The 22,987-nt window shown below is 48.1% G+C and overlaps 1 protein-coding gene across 2 annotated transcripts in view; it reads left to right on the top strand.

Annotated features, from left to right (window-relative positions):
• BRWD1 (bromodomain and WD repeat domain containing 1) overlaps nucleotides 1-22,987 on the top strand; it is a 403,503-nt gene that overhangs the window by 228,639 nt on the left and 151,877 nt on the right. For both annotated transcript variants that reach the window (XM_063956583.1, XM_063956584.1), the window contains exon 20: nucleotides 2,840-2,930. In XM_063956583.1, coding sequence (XP_063812653.1) covers nucleotides 2,840-2,930 — 91 coding nt within the window. The remainder of the gene's footprint in view (nucleotides 1-2,839; nucleotides 2,931-22,987) is intronic.

Genomic DNA, 22,987 nt, shown 5'->3' with positions numbered 1-22,987 from the left:
TCTGGAGTTAAGGGCCATTTACAACGGCCTTCTACAAGCGGAACATCTTTGCGAGCTGCCCGTCTTGATTAAGTCGGACAACATAACAGCAGTGGCGTACGTAAACCGTCAGGGCGGAACGGAGAGTAGAGCGGCAATGGCAGAAGCCACAAAAGTTTTCCGCTGGGCGGCAAGTCATGTAAGCGCTCTGTTAGCGGTCTTCATTCCGGGTGTAGACAACTGGGAAGCAGACTTCCTCAGCAGACACGATCTCCATCCAGGAGAGTGAGGTCTTCATCAAGAGTTCTTTGCAGAAGTGACAAGTCGTTGGGTAATTCCTCAAATAGACATGATGGCGTCTCGCCTCAACAAGAAACTTCCGAGATATTGTTCCAGGTCGAGGGACCCTCAAGCTATAGCAGTGGACACCCTAGTGACACCGTGGGTGTTTCAGTCGGTATATGTGTTCCCTCCGATTCCACTCATTCCAAAAGTGATAAAGATCATAAGAAGAACAAGGGCTCAGGCAATCCTCATTGTTCCAGACTGGCCAAGGAGGTCTTGGTATCCAGATCTTCAGGAATTGCTCATAGGCGATCCCTGGCCTCTTCCTCTACGAGAGGATCTGTTGCAGCAAGGGCCGTGCGTGTACCAAGACTTACCGCGGCTACTGCACGCTGGATCTGTAATACGATTCGGCAAGCTCATTCTACTGCTGGTTTGCCGTTACCGTAATCTGTGAAGGCCCATTCTACCAGAAAGGTGGGCTCATCCTGGGCGGCTGCCCGGGGTGTCTCGGCATTACAGCTTTGCCAAGCAGCTACTTGGTCGGGTTCAAACACTTTTGCAAAGTTTTACAAGTTTGATACCCTGGCTAAGGAAGACCTCTTGTTTGGTCAATCGGTGCTGCAGAGTCATCTGCACTCCCGCGCCCGTTCTTGAGCTTGGTATAAACCCCATGGTTCTTGAAGTGTCCCCAGCATCCTCTAGGACGTAAGGAGAAAATAGGGTTTTAATACCTACCGGTAAATTCTTTTCTCTTAGTCCGTAGAGGATGCTGGGCGCCCGTCCCAGTGCGTACTGTATCTGCAGTCATTGGTTATGGTTACACACGTGTTGTGTTGCGGTTATAGTCAGCCTGTTGCTGTCATTATTCATGCCGTTGCATACGTTGGGTTGAATGCCATGTTGTACGGCATGTTTGAGGTGTGAGCTGGTATGTGTCTCACCTTAGTTTAAATCAAAATAAATCCTTTTTCCTTGAAATGTCCATCTCTCTGGGCACAGTTCCTATAACTGGGGTCTGGAGGAGGGTCATAGAGGGAGGAGCCAGTTCACACCCCTTTTAAAGTCTTAATGTGCCCATGTCTCCTGCGGATCCCGTCTATACCCCATGGTTCTTGAAGTGTCCCCAGCATCCTCTACGGACTAAGAGAAAAGGATTTACCGGTAGGTATTTAAATCTTATTTTTCTTTTCCTACACTTCAGTTATAGTTACAGGACAGTGGTTTATATTGCAAGCTCAACATGCTGTTTGTTTATGCTCCCCTTGCCGTTTGCTTATGCGCTCCCCTTGCCGTTTGCTTATGCGCTCCCCTTGCCGTTTGCTTATGCGCTCCCCTTGCCGTTTGCTTATGCGCTCCCCTTGCCGTTTGCTTATGCGCTCCCCTTGCCGTTTGCTTATGCGCTCCCCTTGCAGTTTGCTTATGCTCCCCATGCCATTTGCTTATGCTCCCCATGCCGTTTGCTTATGCTCCCCATGCTGTTTGCTTATGCTCCCCTTGCCGTTTGCTTACGCTCCCCTTGCCGTTTGCTTATGCTCCCCTTGCCGTTTGCTTGCGCTCCCCTTGCCGTTTGCTTATGCTCCCCTTGCCGTTTGTTTACCTGTCTTTCCCATATTTGCTAGAGATACGTCTAGGTGCACTTTTCTCCTGTCGCACTCCAGATAATATACTTTAAGATTAATTAGGTTATGTCATAATTGTCCCTAGTGTATGGCGCACACAAAAAAAGCATAATTATCTTTTATTTACAAAGAGCAGACATATATTATGTACAATGCAGGCCTATTACGCCGTGTCGTATGTTGAGTGCATTATATCACAAACAAATGACAGAAGATAAAGCTGACCCTGTACAAATAACTTTAACATCTAAGAGGTGTTGGGAACGTGATCTATAAGGTAGTTGAATAACAGATCTAAGTGTTGGTGGGGGAATGTTTGTAGCTACTGTTAGGCAGCAGTATTAGTCAACAACAACAAAAATCAGCCATTGGCCAGTGGTATCCTCTGTACAATTACAGGTGGTATGTCGCGTTTAGAATGGAGAGTTGGTGCAATGCGTAGGTATGAAACACGAATCAGTCACTGCAGAAATCTTTAATCAGTTGCTATCCAGCCCAACTGTCCTTCACCATATATATTAGCAATGCATCCTTCCTTTTCTGGTTCTAGAAAAGGCTTTGCTTTTGTGCTTGTAGTGACTTGTATAGTCTGTTTTCCTTTAGTGTCATGCACACTACTCTATAGAGAGACTGCACAATTGTTCCTCATGGTGGGTGCCAGCAGAGATCACAAATTGAATTATTTGATGGCAGCAGCAGTGACGGGGGTCTAGCAGCTGATCCAGTACAGTGTCAGATTAACATTTAAACAACCCTGTCCTTGTGATGACGCACCTTGGCACTACCATTTCTCCACTACCTTCACATATTTGTAATGATTTTATATTTTTTGAAAAGAGCAAGTGGCAGGTAGGACACTGAGCTTATATTCAGTGCAGTCACTATTAATTGCTGTTGATTGTTACCATTTCCAAAAAAATAGTTTGTCTGTATTTATCTCACCCCTGCTGCAGGAAGGAGGAGATTTTTAAAGTTGTGAGAGGTGAAGAGGAGAAATCGTTTTATGAAAAGCATAAGGAGACTCTGTGTCATTTTCCGCGGGATGTAAGTAATTGTTTCCGGAGCAATGCACTCTACATATACTGTATAAGTGACTTCCTGACCAGGCTTCCAGAGAAAAAAAAACACAAAACTAGTTAGGCATTTATATAATGTGTGAAACCTTTTTCTCTCTGCATGTACAATGTTGAACTGTGATCCCATAACAGGCTAGCTAGCAATTTATTCCAGGAATTGGTTCTTACATTTTGGTGCTTTACAGATATGTTCTCATACTGTGCATCTTTGCTGCAGTCATGCCAAACAGCCCCTCTTGGCATGCTAGGTCCCGCGAGACTCTGTTAGCTTCGGGCAACTTTTTTTTTCTGAGGATGCACTGTATATATAATGCGACGGAGTCTCTGAATCTGCATGCAAACTGTTATGATGCAGCAGCCATGGCTTTTTTCCATACCAAGTTCCTTTTGTGCTTCATATGCAGTTTCCGTCACACACAATAATAGGATTTTAATTACCAACCGGTAAAATCCTTTTCTCGTAGTCTATAGGGGATACTTGGAATCCATTTAGTGATAGACAGGTCCACTAGAAGCCATGGGCACTATAGAAGTTTGATTAGGTGTGATGGCTCCTCGCTCTATATCTTTCCTACCAGACTCAGTCTTGGAAACTGTGTCCAAGGAGACGGACATTCTTTGAGAGAAGGATATAGAAAAGGAAAGTGGTGAGATTTCGAACCAGCACAACTATAACAAGAGGAAAGCCATGCTAACCAAAACTTGTAAACAGCAACATCTGAACCAAACAACATTACTTAACCAAGTAACCATGCAGGAAGAACAAAGCATCGGGCTGGCGCCCAGTATCCCCTACGGGCTTTGAGAAAAGGATTTACCGGTAGTAATTAAAATCCTATTTTCTCTGACGTCCTAGTGGATGCTGGGTACTCCGTAAGGACCATGGGGAATAGACGGGCTCCGCAGGAGACTGGGCACTCTTTAAAGGAACATTAGGTACTACATCTGGTGTGCACTGGCTCCTCCCTCTATGCCCCTCCTCCAGACCTCAGTTAGAATCTGTGCCCGGCCAGAGCTGGATGCACTTAGTGGGCTCTCCTGAGCTCACTATAAAGAAAGTATTTGTTAGGTTTTTTATTTTTCAGTGAGATCTGCTGGCAACAGACTCACTGCTACGTGGGACTTAGGGGAGAGAAGCAAACCTACCTGCTTGCAGCTAGCTTGTGCTTCTAAGGCTACTGGACACCATTAGCTCCAGAGGGATCGAACACAGGGCCCGACCTCGATCGTCCGTTCCCGGAGCCGCGCCGTCCCCCCCCCTTGCAGAGCCAGAAGACGGAAGATACCGGAAAAAATCGGCGGCTGAAGACTCCGGTCTTCAATAAGGTAGCGTACAGCACTGCAGCTGTGCGCCATTGCTCCCACAGCACACCACACGCTCCGGTCACTGGTGGGTGCAGGGCGCTGGGGGGGGCGCCCTGGGCTGCAATTAGTATACCTTAATGGCAAACTGCACATAATACAGTTCTAAACTGTATATGTGCCTAATCCCCCGCTATACTTTTCATTAAAAAAGCGGGAGAAGCCCGCCGCTGAAGGGGCGGGGCTATCTTCCTCAGCACAGCCAGCGCCATTTTCTCGTCACAGCTCCGCTGGAAGGACGTTCCCCAGGCTCTCCCCTGCAGTATACACTACAGAAAGGGTAAAAAAGAGAGAAGGGGGCACATAAATTTAGGCGCAAATTGTGATATAAGCAGCTATTTGGGGGAAAATTCACTTGTATATAGTGTATATCCCTCTGTTATATAGCGCTCTGGTGTGTGCTGGCATACTCTCTCTCTGTCTCCCCAAAGGACTTTGTGGGGTCCTGTCCTCAGTCAGAGCATTCCCTGTGTGTGTGTGTGTGCGGTGTGTCGGTACGGCTGTGTCGACATGTTTGATGAGGACGCTTACGTGGAGGCGGAGCAGGTGCCGATAAGTGTGATGTCGCCCCCTGCGGGGCCGACACCTGAGTGGATGGATATGTGGAAGGTATTAACCGACAGTGTCAACTCCTTGCATAAAAGGTTGGATGACGCTGCTTTGGGACAGCCGGCATCTCAGCCCGCGCCTGCCCAGATGGCAGACACAGATGTCGACACGGAGTCTGACTCCAGGGTCGACGAGGATGAGACAAATGTACAATCCACTAGGGCCATCCGATGCATGATTACGGCAATGAAAAATGTGTTGCACATTTCTGACATTAACCCGGTTACCACAAAAAAGGGTATTATGTTTGGGGAGAAAAAGCAGCCAGTGACTTTTCCCCCATCTGATGAGTTAAATGAACTGTGTGAAGAAGTGTGGGGTTCCCCAGATAAGAAACTAGTGATTTCTAAGCGGTTACTAATGGCGTACCCTTTCCTGCCAACGGATAGGTTACGCTGGGAGACATCCCCTAAGGTGGACAAGGCGCTCACACGCTTATCAAAAAAGGTGGCACTGCCTTCTCAGGATACGGCCGCCTTAAAGGAGCCTGCAGATAGAAAGCAGGAGGCTATCCTGAAGTCTGTGTATACACACTCAGGTACTATACAGAGACCTGCTATTGCTTTAGCATGGATGTGTAGTGCTGCAGCAGCGTGGTCTGATTCCCTGTCTGATAACATTGATTCACTTGACAGGGACACTATATTGCTAACCATAGAGCATATTAAAGACGTAGTCTTATATATGAGGGATGCACAGAGGGACATTTGCCGGCTGGCATCTAGAATTAATGCAATGTCCATTTCTGCCAGGAGAGTATTATGGACTCGGCAGTGGACAGGTGATGCTGATTCTAAAAGGCACATGGAAATTTTGCCTTATAAGGGTGAGGAATTGTTTGGGGACGGTCTCTCGGACCTCGTATCCACAGCAACAGCTAGGAAGTCGACTTTTTTACCTCAGGTTCCCTCACAGCCTAAGAAAGCACTGTATTATCAAGTACAGTCCTTTCGGCCTCAGAAAGGCAAGCGGGTTAGAGGCGCGTCCTTTCTACCCAGGGGTAGAGGGAAAAAGCTGCACCAGACAGCCTGTTCCCAGGAACAAAAATCCTCCCCTGCTTCCACTAAGTCCACCGCATGACGCTGGGGCTCCACAGGTGGAGCCAGGTGCGTTGGGGGCCCGTCTCCGGAACTTCAGCGACCAGTGGGTTCGCGCACAGGTGGATCTCTGGGTTCTGCAAGTGGTATCTCAGGGATACAAGCTGGAGTTCGAGATGTCTCCCCCTCGCCGTTACCTCAAATCAGCCTTGCCAGCTACTCCCCAGGACAGGGAGGTAGTACTGGCGGCAATTCACAAGCTGTACCTCCAGCAGGTGATAATCAAAGTTCCCCTCCTTCAACAGGGACGGGGTTACTATTCCACAATGTTTGTGGTACCGAAACCAGACGGTTCGGTGAGACCCATTCTAAATTTGAAATCCTTGAACACTTATATAAGGAAGTTCAAGTTCAAAATGGAATCGCTCAGGGCGGTTATTGCAAGCCTGGAAGAGGGGGATTATATGGTATCACTGGACATCAAGGATGCTTACCTACATGTCCCCATTTACCCACCTCACCAGGTGTACCTCCGTTTTGTGGTACAGGACTGCCATTACCAATTCCAGATGTTGCCGTTTGGTCTGTCCACGGCACCGAGGGTATTTACCAAAGTAATGGCCGAAATGATGATACTCCTTCGAAAGAAGGGAGTTATAATTATCCCGTACTTGGACGATCTCCTTATAAAGGCGAGGTCCATGGAGAAGTTGTTGGTCGGAGTAGCACTATCTCAGGAAGTGCTGCAACAGCACGGCTGGATTCTGAATATCCCAAAGTCGCAGCTGGTTCCTACGACGCGTCTGCTGTTCTTGGGTATGATTCTGGACACAGAACAGAAGAAGGTGTTTCTCCCGGAGGAGAAGGCCAAGGAGTTGTCATCTCTGGTCAGAGACCTCCTGAAACCAAAACAGGTGTCGGTGCATCACTGCACGCGAGTCCTGGGAAAGATGGTAGCTTCTTACGAAGCGATTCCCTTCGGCAGGTTCCATGCAAGGATCTTCCAGTGGGATCTGTTAGACAAGTTGTCCGGATCGCATCTTCAGATGCATCGGCTGATCACCCTGTCCCCGAGGGCCAGGGTGTCTCTGCTGTGGTGGCTGCAGAGTGCTCATCTTCTCGAGGGCCGCAGATTCGGCATACAGGACTGGGTCCTGGTGACCACGGATGTAAGCCTCCGAGGTTGGGGGGCAGTCACTCAGGGAAGAAACTTCCAAGGACAATGGTCGAGTCAGGAGGCTTCCCTACACATAAATATTCTGGAACTAAGGGCCATTTACAATGCCCTAAGTCAAGCAAAACCCCTGCTTCAAAACAAGCCGGTGCTGATTCAGTCAGACAACATCACGGCGGTCGCCCATGTAAACCGACAGGGCGGCACAAGAAGCAGGATGGCGATGGCAGAAGCCACAAGGATTCTCCGATGGGCGGAAAATCACGTGATAGCACTGTCAGCAGTGTTCATTCCGGGAGTGGACAACTGGGAAGCAGACTTCCTCAGCAGGCACGACCTCCACCCGGGAGAGTGGGGACTTCATCCAGAAGTCTTCCAGCTGATTGTAAATCGTTGGGAAAGGCCACAGGTGGACATGATGGCGTCCCGCCTCAACAAAAAGCTAAAAAGATATTGCGCCAGGTCAAGGGACCCTCAGGCGATAGCTGTGGACGCGCTAGTGACACCGTGGGTGTACCAATCGGTTTATGTGTTCCCTCCTCATCCTCTCATACCAAAGGTACTGAGGATAATAAGAAAGAGAGGAGTAAGAACTATACTCATCGTTCCGGATTGGCCAAGAAGGACTTGGTACCCGGAACTACAAGAAATTAACTCAGAGGACCCTTGGCCTCTGCCGCTCCGACAGGACCTGCTTCAGCAGGGGCCCTGTCTGTTCCAAGACTTACCGCAGCTGCGTTTGACAGCATGGCGGTTGAACGCCGGATCCTGATGGAAAAGGGCATTCCGGTTGAAGTCATTCCTACGCTGATAAAAGCTAGGAAGGATGTGACAGCAAAACATTATCACCGCATATGGCGAAAATGTTTTTTGGTGTGAGGCTATGAAGGCCCCAACAGAAGAATTTCAGCTGGGTCGATTTCTGCACTTCCTACAGTCAGGAGTGACTATGGGCCTAAAATTGGGATCCATTAAAGTCCAGATTTCGGCCCTGTCTATTTTCTTTCAAAAAGAACTGGCTTCACTGCCTGAAGTACAGACGTTTGTTAAGGGAGTGCTGCATATTCAGCCCCCTTTTGTGCCTCCAGTGGCACGTTGGGATCTCAACGTTGTGTTGGATTTCCTAAAATCACATTGGTTTGAGCCACTTCAGACCGTGGAGTTGAAATATCTCACGTGGAAAGTGGTCATGCTTTTGGCCTTGGCTTCGGCTAGGCGTGTGTCAGAATTGGCGGCTTTGTCATGTAAAAGCCCCTATCTGATCTTCCATATGGACAGGGCAGAATTGAGGACTCGTCCCCAATTTCTCCCTAAGGTGGTATCAGCGTTTCATTTGAACCAACCTATTGTGGTGCCTGCGGCTACTCGGGACTTGGAGGCTTCCAAGTTGCTGGATGTAGTCCGGGCCCTGAAAATCTATGTTTCTAGGACGGCTAGAGTCAGAAAAACTGACTCGTTGTTTATCCTGCATGCACCCAACAAGCTGGGTGCTCCTGCTTCTAAGCAGACTATTGCTCGCTGGATCTGTAGCACGATTCAACTTGCACATTCTGCGGCTGGACTGCCGCATCCTAAATCAGTTAAAGCCCATTCCACGAGGAAGGTGGGCTCTACTTGGGCGGCTGCCCGAGGGGTCTCGGCTTTACAACTTTGCCGAGCTGCTACCTGGTCGGGATCAAACACGTTTGCAAAATTCTACAAGTTTGATACCCTGGCTGAGGAGAACCTTGAGTTTGCTCATTCGGTGCTGCAGAGTCATCCGCACTCTCCCGCCCGTTTGGGAGCTTTGGTATAATCCCCATGGTCCTTACGGAGTACCCAGCATCCACTAGGACGTCAGAGAAAATAAGATTTTACTCACCGGTAAATCTATTTCTCGTAGTCCGTAGTGGATGCTGGGAGCCCGTCCCAAGTGCGGACTTCTGCAATACTTGTATATAGTTTTCTCTAACGTCCTAGTGGATGCTGGGAACTCCGTAAGGACCATGGGGAATAGCGGGCTCCGAAGGAGGCTGGGCACTCTAGAAAGATTTATGACTACCTGGTGTGCACTGGCTCCTCCCACTATGACCCTCCTCCAAGCCTCCGTTAGATCTTGTGCCCGGCCGAGGTTGGATGCACACTAGGGGCTCTCCTGAGCCCTTAGAAAGAAAGTATAGATTTAGGTTTTTTATTTTCAGTGAGACCTGCTGGCAACAGGCTCACTGCAGCGAGGGACTAAGGGGAGAAGAAGCGAACTCGCCTGCTTGCAGCCGGATTGGGCTTCTTAGGCTACTGGACACCATTAGCTCCAGAGGGATCGACCGCAGGCCCAGTCCTTGGTGTTCGGTCCCGGAGCCGCGCCGCCGTCCCCCTTACAGAGCCAGAAGCAAGAAGAGGTCCGGAAAAACGGCGGCAGAAGACATCAGTCTTCACCAAGGTAGCGCACAGCACTGCAGCTGTGCGCCATTGCTCCTCATGCACACCACACACTCCGGTCACTGATGGGTGCAGGGCGCTGGGGGGGGGGGGGGGGCGCCCTGAGCAGCAATATAAACACCTTGGCTGGCAAAAATACATCACATATAACCCCCAGGGCTATATGGATGTATATTAACCCCTGCCAGATTCCATAAAAATGCGGGAGAAAAGTCCGCGAAAAAGGGGCGGAGCCAATCTTCTCAGCACACTGGCGCCATTTTTCCCTCACAGCTCCGTTGGAGGGAAGCTCCCTGGCTCTCCCCTGCAGTCTACACTACAGAACAGGGTTAAAACAGAGAGGGGGGGCACTAAATTTAGGCGCAGTATAAATTATATAAAAGCAGCTATAGGGGACATAACTCAGTTAGTCCCTGCATTATATAGCGCTCTGGTGTGTGCTGGCATACTCTCACTCTGTCCCCCCAAAGGGCTTTTGTGGGTCCTGTCCTCATTGGAGCATTCCTTGTGTGTGTGCGGTGTGTCGGTACGGCTGTGTCGACATGTTTGATGAGGAGACTTATGTGGAGGCGGAGCAGTTGCCGATAAATGAGGTGTCGCCCCTGTGGGCCGACACCAGAGTGGATGGATAGGTGGAAGGTATTAACCGACAGTGTCAACTCCTTACATAAAAGGCTGGATGACGTAACAGCTATGGGACAGCCGGCTTCTCAGCCCGCGCCTGCCCAGACGTCTCAAAGGCCATCAACGCTCCCTCAGATGGCAGACACAGATGTCGACACGGAGTCTGACTCCAGTGTCGACGAGGTTGAGACATATACACAATCCACTAGGAACATCCGTTACATGATCGCGGCAATATAAAATGTGTTACACATTTCTGACATTAACCCAAGTACCACTAAAAACAAAGGGTTTTATGTGTGGGGAGAAAAAGCAGGCAGTGTTTTGTTCCCCCATCAAATGAGTGAATGAAGTGTGAAAAAGCGTGGGTTTCCCCGATAAGAAACTGGTAATTTCTAACAAGTTACTGATGGCGTACCCTTTCCCGCCAGAGGATAAGTTACGCTGGTAGATATCCCCTAGGGTGGATAAGGCGCTCACACGTTTGTCAAGGTGGCACTGCCGTCTTAGGATACGGCCACTTTGAAGGTACCTGCTGATAAATAGCAGGAGGCTATCCTGAAGTCTGTAATTACACACTCAGGTACTAGACTGAGACCTGCAGACTGCTGCAGCGTGGTCTGTACCCCTTTCAAACAGGGATACTATTTTGCGAACATAAGACGTCGTCTTATATATGAGGGATGCACAGAGGAATATTTTGCCGGCTGGCATCCTGAATTATTGCAATGTCCATTCTGTCAGGAGGGTATTGGAGACCCGACACTGGACAGGTGATGCTGACTTTAAAAGGCACATAGAGCCTTATAAGGGTGAGGAATTGGTTGGGGATGGTCTCTGTGACCTCGTATCCACAGCAACAGCTGGGATGAAAATATTTTACCTCAGGTTTCCTCACAGCCTAAGAAACGCACTGTATTATCAGGTACAATCCTTTCGGCTTCAAAAAAGTAGGCGGGTCAAACGAGGGAAGAGGGAAAATGCTGCACCAGCAGCCAGTCCCCAGAATCAAAATTCTTCCCCTGCTTCCTCTGAGTCCACCGCATGACGCGGGGGCTCCACAGGCGTAGCCAGGTACGGTGGAGGGCCGCCTCAAAAATTTCAGCGATCAGTGGGCTCGCTCACAGGTGGATCCCTGGATCCTTCAAGTAGTATCTCAGGGGTACAAGCTGGAAGTCGAGGCGTCTTCCCCCCCCCCCGCCGTTTACTCAAATCTGCCTTGCCGACAACTCCCTTAGGCAGGGAGGCTGTGCTAGAGGCAATTCACAAGCTGTATTCCCAGCAGGTGATAGTCAAGGTGCCCCTACTTCAACAAGGACGGGGTTACCATTCCACACTGTTTGTGGTACCGAAACCAGCCGGTTCGGTGAGACCCATTTTAAATTTGAAATCCTTGAACACTTACATAACAAAGTTCAAGATGGAATCGCTCAGGGCGGTTATTGCAAGCCTGGACGAGGAGGATTACATGGTATCCCTGGACATCAAGGATGCTTACCTGCATGTCCCTATTTACCTTCCTCACCAGGAGTACCTCAGATTGTGGTACAGGATTGCCATTACCAATTCCAGACACTACCGTTTGGACTGTCCACGGCACCGAGGGTGTTTACCAAGGTAATGGCAGAAATGATGATACTCCTTCAAAAAAAAAGGGAGTTTTTATTTATCCCATACTTGGATGATCTCCTTATAAAGGCAAGGTCCAGGGAGCAGTAACTGGTCGGAGTAGCACTATCTCAGGAGGTGCTACAACAGCATGGCTGGATTCTGAACATTCCAAAGTCACAGCTGGTTCCTTCCACTCGCTTACTGTTCCTGGGGATGATTTTGGACACAGAACAGAAAAAAGTGTTTCTCCCGCAGGAGAAAGCCAAGGAGCGGTCATCTCTAGTCAGAGGCCTCCTGAAACCAAAAAGGGTATCGGTGCATCGTTGCACACGAGTCCTGGGGAAAATGGTGGCTTCATACGAAGCAATTCCATTCGGCAGGTTCCATGCGAGGACCTTCCCGTGAGACCTCTTAGATAAGTGGTCGGGATCGCATCTTCAAATGCATCAAATGATAACCCTGTCTCCAAGGACCAGGGTGTCTCTACTGTGGTGGATGCAGGGTGCTCATCTTCTAGAGGGCCGCAGTTTCGGCATACAGGACTGGGTCCTGGTGACCACGGATGCCAGCCTTCAAGGGTGGGGAGCAGTCACACAGGGAAGAAACTTCCAGGGCCTATGGTCAAGTCAGGAGACTTCCCTACATATAAATTCTGGAACTGAGGGCCATTTACAATGCCCTAAGTCAGGCAAGACCCCTGCTTCAAAACCAGCCGGTACTGATACAGTCAGACAACATCACGGCAGTCGCCCATGTGACCCGACAGGGCGGCACAAGAAGCAGGATGGCAATTTGCAGAAGCCACAAGAATTCTCCGATGGGCGGAAAATCACGTACTAGCACTGTCAGCAGTGTTCATTCCGGGAGTGGACAACTGGGAAGCAGACTTCCTCAGCAGACACGACCTACACCCGGGAGAGTGGGGACTTCATCCAGAAGTCTTCCTGCTGTTGGTAAACCGTTGGGAAAGGCCACAGGTGGACATGATGGCGTCCCGCCTCAACAAAAAGCTAAGAGATATTGCGCCAGGTCAAGGGACCCTCAGGCGATAGCTGTGGACGCTCTAGTGACACCGTGGGTGTACCAGTCGATTTATGTGTTCCCTACTCTGCCTCTCATACCAAAGGTACTGAGAATAATAAGATGGCGAGGAGTAAGAACGATACTCGTGGTTCCGGATTGGCCAAGAAGGGCTTGGTACCCGGAACTTCAGGAAATGATATCAGAGGACCCATGGCCTCTGCCGCTCAGACAGGACCTGCTTCAGCAGGGGCCCTGTCTGTTCCAAGACTTACCGCGGCTGCGTTTGACGGCATGGCGATTGAGCGCCGGATCCTGAAGGAAAAGGGTATTCCGGAAGAAGTCATTCCTGCGCTTATTAAAGCCAGGAAAGATGTTACGGCAAAGCATTATAACCGCATGTGGCGGGAATATGTTGCATGGTGCGAGGCCAAAAAGGCCCCAACAGAGGAATTTCCACTAGGTCGATTTTCTACATTTCCTGCAAGCAGGAGTGAATATGGGCCTAAGTCTAGGCTCCATTAAAGTACAGATCTCGGCTCTGTCGATTTTCTTTCAAAAATAATTCGCTTCAGTACCTGAAGTTCAGGCATTGTGAAAGGAGTGCTGCATATTCAGCCCCCGTTTGTGCCCCCTGTGGCACCTTGGGATCTCAACGTGGTGTTGAGTTTTCTTAAAATCACATTGGTTTGAGCCACTAAAAACCGTGGATCTAAAATATCTCACGTGGAAAGTGGTCATGTTATTGGCCTTGGCTTCAGCCAGGCGAGTGTCAGAATTGGCGGCTTTATCATGTAAAAGCCCTTATCTGATTTTCCATATGGATAGGGCAGAATTGAGGACTCGTCCCCAATTTCTTCCTAAGGTGGTGTCAGCGTTTCACCTGAACCAGCCTATTGTGGTGCCGGCGGCTACTAGTGAATTGGAGGACTCCAAGTTGCTAGACGTTGTCAGGGCCCTGAAAATATATGTTTCCAGGACGGCTGGAGTCAGAAACTCTGACTCGCTGTTTATCCTGTATGCACCCAACAAGCTGGGTGCTCCTGCTTCTAAGCAGTCTATTGCTCGCTGGATTTGTGGTACAATTCAGCTTGCACATTCTGTGGCAGGCATACCACAGCCAAAATTTGTAAATGCCCATTCCACAAGGAAGGTGGGCTCATCTTGGGCGGCTGCCCGAGGGGTCTCGGCTTTACAACTTTGCCGAGCAGCTACTTGGTCAGGGGCAAACACGTTTGCAAAATTCTACAAATTTGATACCCTGGCTGAGGAGGACCTGGAGTTCTCTCATTCGGTGCTACAGAGTCATCCGCACTCTCCCGCCCGTTTGGGAGCTTTGGCATAATCCCCATGGTCCTTACGGAGTTCCCAGCATCCACTAGGACGTTAGAGAAAATAAGAATTTACTCACCGGTAATTCTATTTCTCGTAGTCCGTAGTGGATGCTGGGCGCCCATCCCAAGTGCGGATTGTCTGCAATACAGGTTGAGTCTCCCTTATCCAAAATGCTCGGGACCAGAGGTATTTTGGATATCGGATTTTTCCGTATTTTGGAATAATTGCATACCATAATGAGATATCATGGTGATGGGACCTAAATCTAAGCACAGAATGCATTTATGTTACCTATACACCATATACACACAGCCTGAAGGTAATTTTAGCCAATATTTTTTATAACTTTGTGCATTAAACAAAGTGTGTCTGCATTCACACAATTCATTTATGTTTCATATACACCTTATGCACACAGCCTGAAGGTCATTTAATACTATATTTTTAATAACTTTGTGTATTAAACAAAGTTTGTGTACATTGAGCCATCAAAAAACAAAGGTTTCACTATCTCACTCAAAAAAGTCCGTATTTCGGAATATTCCGTATTTCGGAATATTTGGATATGGGATACTCAACCTGTACTTGTAAATAGTTATTCTTAACTAAAGGGTTATTGTTGAGCCATCTGTTGAGAGGCTCAGTTGTTTTCATACTGTCAAACTGGATATAGTATCACGAGTTGTACGGTGTGATTGGTGTGGCTGGTATGAGTCTTACCCGGGATTCAAAATCCTTCCTTATTATGTCTGCTCGTCCGGGCACAGTGTCCTAACTGAGGCTTGGAGGAGGGTCATAGTGGGAGGAGCCAGTGCACACCAGGTAGTCATAAATCTTTCTAGAGTGCCCAGCCTCCTTCGGAGCCCGCTATTCCCCATGGTCCTTACGGAGTTCCCAGCATCCACTACGGACTACGAGAAATAGAATTACCGGTGAGTAAATTCTTATTATTGCTTAACTATAGGGTTTTTTGTTCTGAGCCATCTGTTTAATGAGGCTCAGTTGTTTTTTCATACTGTTAACTGGGTATAGTTATCACGAGTTGTACGGTGTGGCTGGTATGAGTCTTACCCTGGATTCCAAATCCTTTCCTAGTAATGTCAGCTCTTCCGGGCACAGTTTCCCTAACTGAGGTCTGGAGGAGGGGCATAGAGGGAGGAGCCAGTGCACACCAGATGTAGTACCTAATCTTTCTTTAAAGGGTGCCCAGTCTCCTGCGGAGCCCGTCTATTCTCCATGGTCCTTACGGAGTACCCAGCATCCACTACGGACTACGAGAAATAGATTTACCGGTGAGTAAAATCTTATTTTGTCTGACGTCCTAGTGGATGCTGGGAACTCCGTAAGGACCATGGGGAATAGACGGGCTCCGCAGGAGACTGGGCACTCTAAGAAAGAATTAGGACTACTGGTGTGCACTGGCTCCTCCCTCTATGCCCCTCCTCCAGACCTCAGTTAGAATCTGTGCCCGGCTCGAGCTGGTTGCACACTAGGGGCTCTCCTGAGCTTCTAGTAAAGAAAGTATTTATTAGGTTTTTTATTTTCAGTGAGATCTGCTGGCAACAGACTCACTGCTACGAGGGACTTAGGGGAGAGATGCGAACCTACCTGCTTGCAGCTAGCTTGGGCTTCTAGGCTACTGGACACCATTAGCTCCAGAGTGATCGAACACAGGCCCAGCCTCGGTCGTCCGGTCCCGGAGCCGCGCCGCCGTCCCCCTCGCAGAGCCAGAAGCCAGAAGAACGTCCTGGAAATCGGCGGCTGAAGACTCCGGTCTTCATTAAGGTAGCGCACAGCACTGCAGCTGTGCGCCATTGCTCCCTATGCACACCACATACTCCGGTCACTGATGGGTGCAGGGCGCGGGGGGGGGGCGCGGTGCCCTGGGCTGCAATTAGAGTACCTTAAAATGGCAAAACAACACATAATATAGTCTAATAAACTATATATGTGTAAAAATCCCCTGCCATAATATTAATAAAAGAGCGGGAGAAGCCTGCCGAAAAAGGGGTGGGGCTATCTCCCTCAGCACACTGGCGCCATTTCCTCTTCACAGCTCCGCTGGAAGACAGCTCCCCAGGCTCTCCCCTGCAGTTTCCAGGCTCAATAGGGTAAAAAAGAGAGGGGGGCACTAAATTTAGGCGCAAAACTGTATATTATAGCTGCTATAGGGAAAATCACTTTGTGTAGTGTAAATCCCTGTTTATATAGCGCTGTGGTGTGTGCTGGCATACTCTCTCTCTGTCTCCCCAAAGGACTTTGTGGGGTCCTGTCCTCAGTCAGAGCATTCCCTGTGTGTGTGCGGTGTGTCGGTACGGCTGTGTCGACATGTTTGATGAGGAGGCTTATGTGGAGGCGGAGCAGGTGCCGATAAATGTGATGTCACCCCCTGCGGGGTCGACACCAGAGTGGATGGATATGTGGAAGGTATTAACCGACAGTGTCAACTCCTTACATAAAAGGTTCGATGACATAACAGCTGTGGGACAGCCGGCTTCTCAGCCAGTGCCTGCCCAGGCGTCGCAAAGACCATCAGGGGCTCAAAAACGCCCGCTACCTCAGATGGCAGACACAGATGTCGACACGGAGTCTGACTCCAGTGTCGACGACGACGAGACTAATGTACATTCCACTAGGGCCATCCGTTGCATGATTACGGCAATGAAAAATGTGTTGCACATTTCTGACATTAACCCAGGTACCACTAAAAAGGGTATTATGTTTGGGGAGAAAAAGCAACCAGTGGTTTTTCCCCCTTCAGATGAGTTAAATGAATTGTGTGAAGAAGCGTGGGCTTCCCCTGATAAAAAAACTAGTGATTTCTAAAAAGTTACTAATGGCGTACCCTTTCCCGCCAGAGGACAGGGTACGTTGGGAGACATCCCCGAGGGTGGATAAAGCGCTCACACGCTTGTCAAAAAAGGTGGCACTACCGTCTGAGGATACGGCCGCCTTAAAGGAGCCTGCAGATAGAAAGCAGGAGGCTATCCTGAAGTCTGTATATACACACTCAGGTACTATACTGAGACCTGCTATTGCTTCAGGATGGATGTGCAGTGCTGCAGCAGCAAGGTCTGAATCCCTGTCTGATAACATTGATTCCCTTGACAGGGACACATATTGCTAACCATAGAGCATATTAAAGACGTAGTCTTATACATGAGAGATGCACCACCTTAGAAAGAAATGACTGACTAGTCCTGAGTTCAGCTCTGTCCTCTTGGAAAATTAAGTAGGGGCTCATGTGAGACAATGCCCCCAGCTCTGACACACGTCTTGCTGAAGCCAAGGCCAACAGTGTGACTGTCTTCCACGTAAGGTACTTTACGTCTACCTCCTGTAACGGTTCAAATCAGTCCGATTGAAGGAACTGCAGTACCAGATTGAGATCCCAAGGTGCCGTAGGAGGCGCAAAGGGAGGCTGCAAGTGCAGAACACCTTTTAAGAACGTCTGGACCTCATGGAGAGAGGCCAGTTGTTTCTGAAAGAAAATAGACATGGCCAAAATCTGAACTTTAATGGAGCCTAGGCGTAGGCCCATGTCAACTCCCGACTGCAAAAAAAGCAGGTAACGTCGGAGATGAAATTCCACCGCGGAATGTTGTCTGCTCTCACACTGAGACACATTTCTTCCAAATACGATGCTAATGTTTAGACGTCACCCCCTTTCTAGCTTGGATCATAGTCAGGATGACCTTGTCAGGAATCCCTTTCCTGGCTAGAATTAACCGTTCAACTTCCATGCCGTTAAAGGTAGCTGTGGTACGTCTTGATAGACGAATGGGCCCTGATGCAGAAGACCCTCTCGAAGAGGCAGAGGCCACGGATCTTTGATTAGTATCTTGAGAAGAGCAGTATATCAGGACCTTCGTGGCCAGTCCGGAGCAATGAGGATTGCTTTAACCTTTTCATATTTTTATTCTTTTTAGAATTCTTGGGATCAGAGGAATGGGAGGAAACAAGTACACCAGCTGGTAAACCCCACCTCCGAGTGGAGGTCCCATATCCCCGGGTGCAGATCATGTCTGCTGAGGAAGTCTGCTTCCCAGTTGTCTACTCCCGTAATGAAGATCGCCGACAACGCCACGGTGTGTTCTTCCGCCCAGAGGAGAATTCTTGACACCTCTGACATTGCGGCTCTGCTTTCCATTCCGCCATGTTGCTTTATGTACGTCACTGCCGTCACATTGTCCGACTGGACCTGAATGGCCTGATTCTCAAGTAGAGATGATGCCTGCAGAAGGGCGTTGTAGATAGCCCTGAGTTCCAGGATGTTTATTGGAAGGACGACTTCTTGACTTGACCATCTTCCCTGAAACTGTACCCCCTGGGTGACTGCTCCCCAACCTCTGAGGCTTGTGTCCGTGGTTAGCAGAATCCAGTTCTGAATCCCGAACCTCTGACCCTCGACTAGGTGAGAAGACTGTAGCCACCACAGGAGGAAGATCCTGGCTTTTGGTGATAGATGAATTCTCTAGTGCATGTGAAGATGTGATCCGGACCATTTGTCCAACAGATCTAGCTGGAAGGGCCTCGCATGAAACCTTCCGTACTGAATTGCTTTGAAGGAAGTCACCTTTTCCCCCAGAAGGCGTATGCAGAGATGCACTGAGATTCGGGTCGGCTTCAAGACGGCCCGAACCATCGACTGGATTACCATTGCTTTTCCAAGGGAATGAATACTTTCTGAGACTCTGTGTTCAGTTTCATTCCCAGGAATTGAAGCCTCTGCGTTGGTTCTAGGTGAGATTTTGGCAGGTTCAGAATCCATCCATGATCCAGGAGTAGTCTGCTTGAGAGGGCAATGTTCTCCAACAGCTGTTTACTGGACGGTGCCTTTATCAGAAGATCGTCCAAGTACAGAACTATGTTCACTCCCTGTCTGTGGAGCAACATCATCATATCTGCCATCACTTTGGTGAACACCCTCGGTGCCGTGAAGAGACTAAATGGCAGGGCCTGAAACTGGTAGTGTCAGTCCTGCAGTGCAAACCATAGATAAGCCTGATGAGGCGGCCAGATCGGAATGTAAAGGTACGCTTCCTTGACATCCAGAGACGCTAGGAATTCCCCCTCCTCCAGTCTGGAGATTATCGCTCTCAACGACTCCATCTTGAAGTTGAACGCTTGTAAGTATGGGTTCAGTGACTGGAGGTTCAGAATCTGTCTTACTAATCCGTCCGGTTTCAGTACTACAAACAAGCTGGTAACTGGGACAATGACCTGGATCTGTAACAGTTTTTGAATGGTGTCGTGTAAGTTTATGCTCTCCTTGTGTGAAATTGGTAAGCCTGATTTATAGAATCTGTGAGGTGGGAGTTCCTGAAATCCCAGTCTGTAGTCCTGGGATATAAGGTCTATGACACAGGGATCCTGGCACAATCCCATCCAGATGTGACTGAAGAATTTTAGCTGGGTTCCCACCTTCATGTCTTCCAGGCATTGTGGTCCACCGTCATTCGGAAGGTTTTGAGGTAGCAGAGCTGGAGCTCTGTTCCTGTGAACCAGCAGTCGCTGATCTGCGTGGTTTACCTATAGCACCTCTGGTGGCGGTAGAAAAGCCTCTGGCCTTGCACCTAAGTTTGGCAGTCCGAAAGGTCTGTAGATTAGGTCCTGGGTAGGCCTTCCTTGCTGTCGTGGGCTGCAGAAGGTAGGTATGTGGACTTAACCGCATTAACTCGGGAGATCCATTTATCGAGTTCATCTCCAAATAAGGCCTTTCCTGTGAAAGGTAGGCCTTCCACTCCTTTCCTGGAGTCCACGTCAGCAGTCCACTGACGTAGCCATAATCCCCTACGTGCCGACAATATATAGCTGCAATGCGTGCATTAAGCAAACCTATTTCTTTTATAGCTTCCACCATAAAAGTAGCAGAGTTTTGTATATATTGCAGGAGCAAAATAGTTTCCTCTTGGGGTAAGGTGTCTAACCCCTCAAGTAAATTACCTGACCATTTCGCAATAGCTCTTGTAATCCACCCACATGCTATACTGGGTCTCTGGGCCACCCTTGCAGCAGTGTACAAAGATTTGAGTGTAGTCTCAATCTTGTGATCAGCTGCATCTTTTAGGGAGGCTGCACCAGGCATAAGTAGTACAATATTACGTGAGAGCCTGGAGACTGATGCCTCCACTATTGGTTGATTTTCCCATTTTTTCCTATCAGGAGGAAAAGGAAAAGATAACAACCACTTGGAAATTTGAAATTTCATATCTGGATTAACCCATGGTTCTTCAAACAGGGTATTTTGTTCCTTTGACACAGGAAAAGTGACTGAGGAGTTTTCTTAATATTAGAGTAAGATTCCTCACACTCCTCTGTCACCTTATCAGGGATATTTAGAACTTCTCTGATAGCATCTGAGAGCCTCTACACCCTTGTGACAGAGTACCCTCCCCTATCTCTGTGTTCACCTCACCTTCCTGCATTTCTGACCCTTGATCATCAGGGTCAGAATGCAGTATATGGGCCAAGGTACGTTTTTGGTAGCGGACTGACACGCAGGTGTGGCTACTGAGTCCTTTTTTATACACTCATCCATAGACTGCCTTAAGTATTGCGTCTCTTTCTCATTACAAGATAATTTTGTAGAAATGGTGAAAATCATTCCCCTAATGGAGTCCAGCCATGCTGGTTCTGCCCCACTATCCTGGGAAGGGACACTGCACTGAGTACACACTAGTGAACCCCCTGGACAAGAGGAACACTGTGCTTTACATGAAACATACTCTTTGCCTGACATACTGCAGTAGTGACAGCACACACACAGGAAAAGGTTAACAGCACAATTAACCCACAAAGAGCCCTTCCAAAGAGACTGTACAGAGAGGGTATGGAACCAGCACACGGCGCCTTTATCGCTAATGCTAAGCTTAGCCGGGTCGCAGATTAAGTACCTAGAATAGGTACTTAGTACACTAGTAATCGCTCCCCCTCCCCCCCTGCAATGATCCCTTGGCATCGCTGAGGTAAACTGGAGGCTGTCCGGAGGAGCACTGCGTCAGCGTCTGTCTGTGTCAGCTGCAGTGGAGAAAATGGCACTGGTGAGCTGCTGGGTCCGCTCAAAGTGAAGCCCCGCCCATTCAATGGCACACTGTCTTCCCGCTCTTCTTTATACTGGCTTATGTGTCTGTGCATAAAATGGAGACAGACTCTTTATTATATCAAACACTAAAGTTGGGAAGACCTTGGGAAACAGAGATCTCTATATGATCACTTTCGACATCAGTTTCAAGAAACATAGCTATAAGGGAGCAACCAAAACATTCAACTTTAAAAAAGCTAACTTCAATATGCTAAGACAGGCGCTAAACAGCATTGACTGGGAAGAGTTGTTTCATGGCAGGGACACTTCGGAAATGTGGGATGCTTTAAAAGGGTTGCTTGAAAGCAATATTCACAAATTCATTCCAATAAGCAGTAAACGCAGGACTACTAAACACAAACCAATGTCTCTTAATAAGAAGGTCAAAGAAGCAATGGCTAAAAAGAGGCATGCTTTCAAAACATTTGAATCTAATTGAGGGGAGGAGTCATTCCGGTATTACAAGAAATGCAATAAAAGACGCAAAAAAGTAATAAGAGCAGCTAAAATTGCAAACGAAAAGCAAATCGCTATAGAGAGTAAAACCAATCCTAAAAAGTTTTTATAAATATATAAACAGTAAAAGGTTTGAGAAGAACGTGGGCCCATTAAAAGATGAATTGGGAGCTTTGACCAATGATGACAAATTAAAAGCGGAAATATTGATCAAATTTTTTTCCTCAGTATCCACCAGGGAGGATGTGCAGGTGATAGTAGTGCTTAACAACATTGAAGGTAATGACTTTTGGCTAAATACTTGTTTATTTTGCTTAGTCTGTCCAGGACTACTTCCTCACTTAAAGATTAATAAATCAACAGGCCCAGACTGTTTTCATCCAAGGGTTATTATGGAGCTTAGGACACAGCTAGCAAAACCCCTATATTTTCATTAGTCCAATTAGATCAGGCATGGTACCAAAGGATTGGTGCATAGCTGAGGTAGTGCCTTTATTTAAAAAGGGAACTAAAAATAATCCTGGAAACTATAGTCCAGTTAGTTTAACCTCTATAGTGGGTAAAATATTAGAAGGCATTTTGAAGGATAGCATGGAGGATCATCTACAGGCAACTAAGTTTATTAGCAAAAGTCAGCATGGGTTTGTAAGGAACAGATCATGTCAAACCAACTTAATTAGCTTCTACGAGGAAGTGAGCGAGAATCTTGACCAGGGAAAAGCAGTGGGCGTGGTTTACTTAGATTTTGCGAAAGCCTTCGACACAGTGCCTCATAGGAGACTGGTCCACAAATTAAGGGAACTTGTTCCTAGGAAATTCTATTTGTACATGGATAGGTAATTGGCTGGATAACGGGGTGCAACGAGTAGTGGTCAATGGGATGTTCTCCAGCTGGGCACCAGTAGTCAGCAGAATACCACAAGGGTCCATTCTTGGCCCACTGCTTTTGACTATATTTATCAATGATCTAGGAATAGGCCTGGAAAGCCGAGTGTCAATCTTTGCAGACGATACTAAACTGAAAGGTAATTGAATTCAGAAACTGATGTGGAGTCTCTACAGAATGACTTAGTTAAATTGGAAATCTGGACGTCTAAATGGAAAATGAGGTTCAATATAGAAAAATGCAAAACACACTTGAATCCTACACTCTAGATGGAGAAAATATAGGTGTAACTATGGTGGAAAAAGATTTGGGGCTGCTGAGATAATAGGCTTAATAACAATACACAATGTCAAACTGCAGCAGAGAAGGCAAGTAAAGTGCTTGCGTGCATTAAACCAGGCATTGAGAC

This window comes from Pseudophryne corroboree, chromosome 2 (assembly GCF_028390025.1).
Source record: "Pseudophryne corroboree isolate aPseCor3 chromosome 2, aPseCor3.hap2, whole genome shotgun sequence".
NCBI lineage: Eukaryota > Metazoa > Chordata > Amphibia > Anura > Myobatrachidae > Pseudophryne > Pseudophryne corroboree.
Note: the sequence above shows the minus strand (reverse complement) of the source record. Positions and strands in the feature narration are given on the sequence as shown.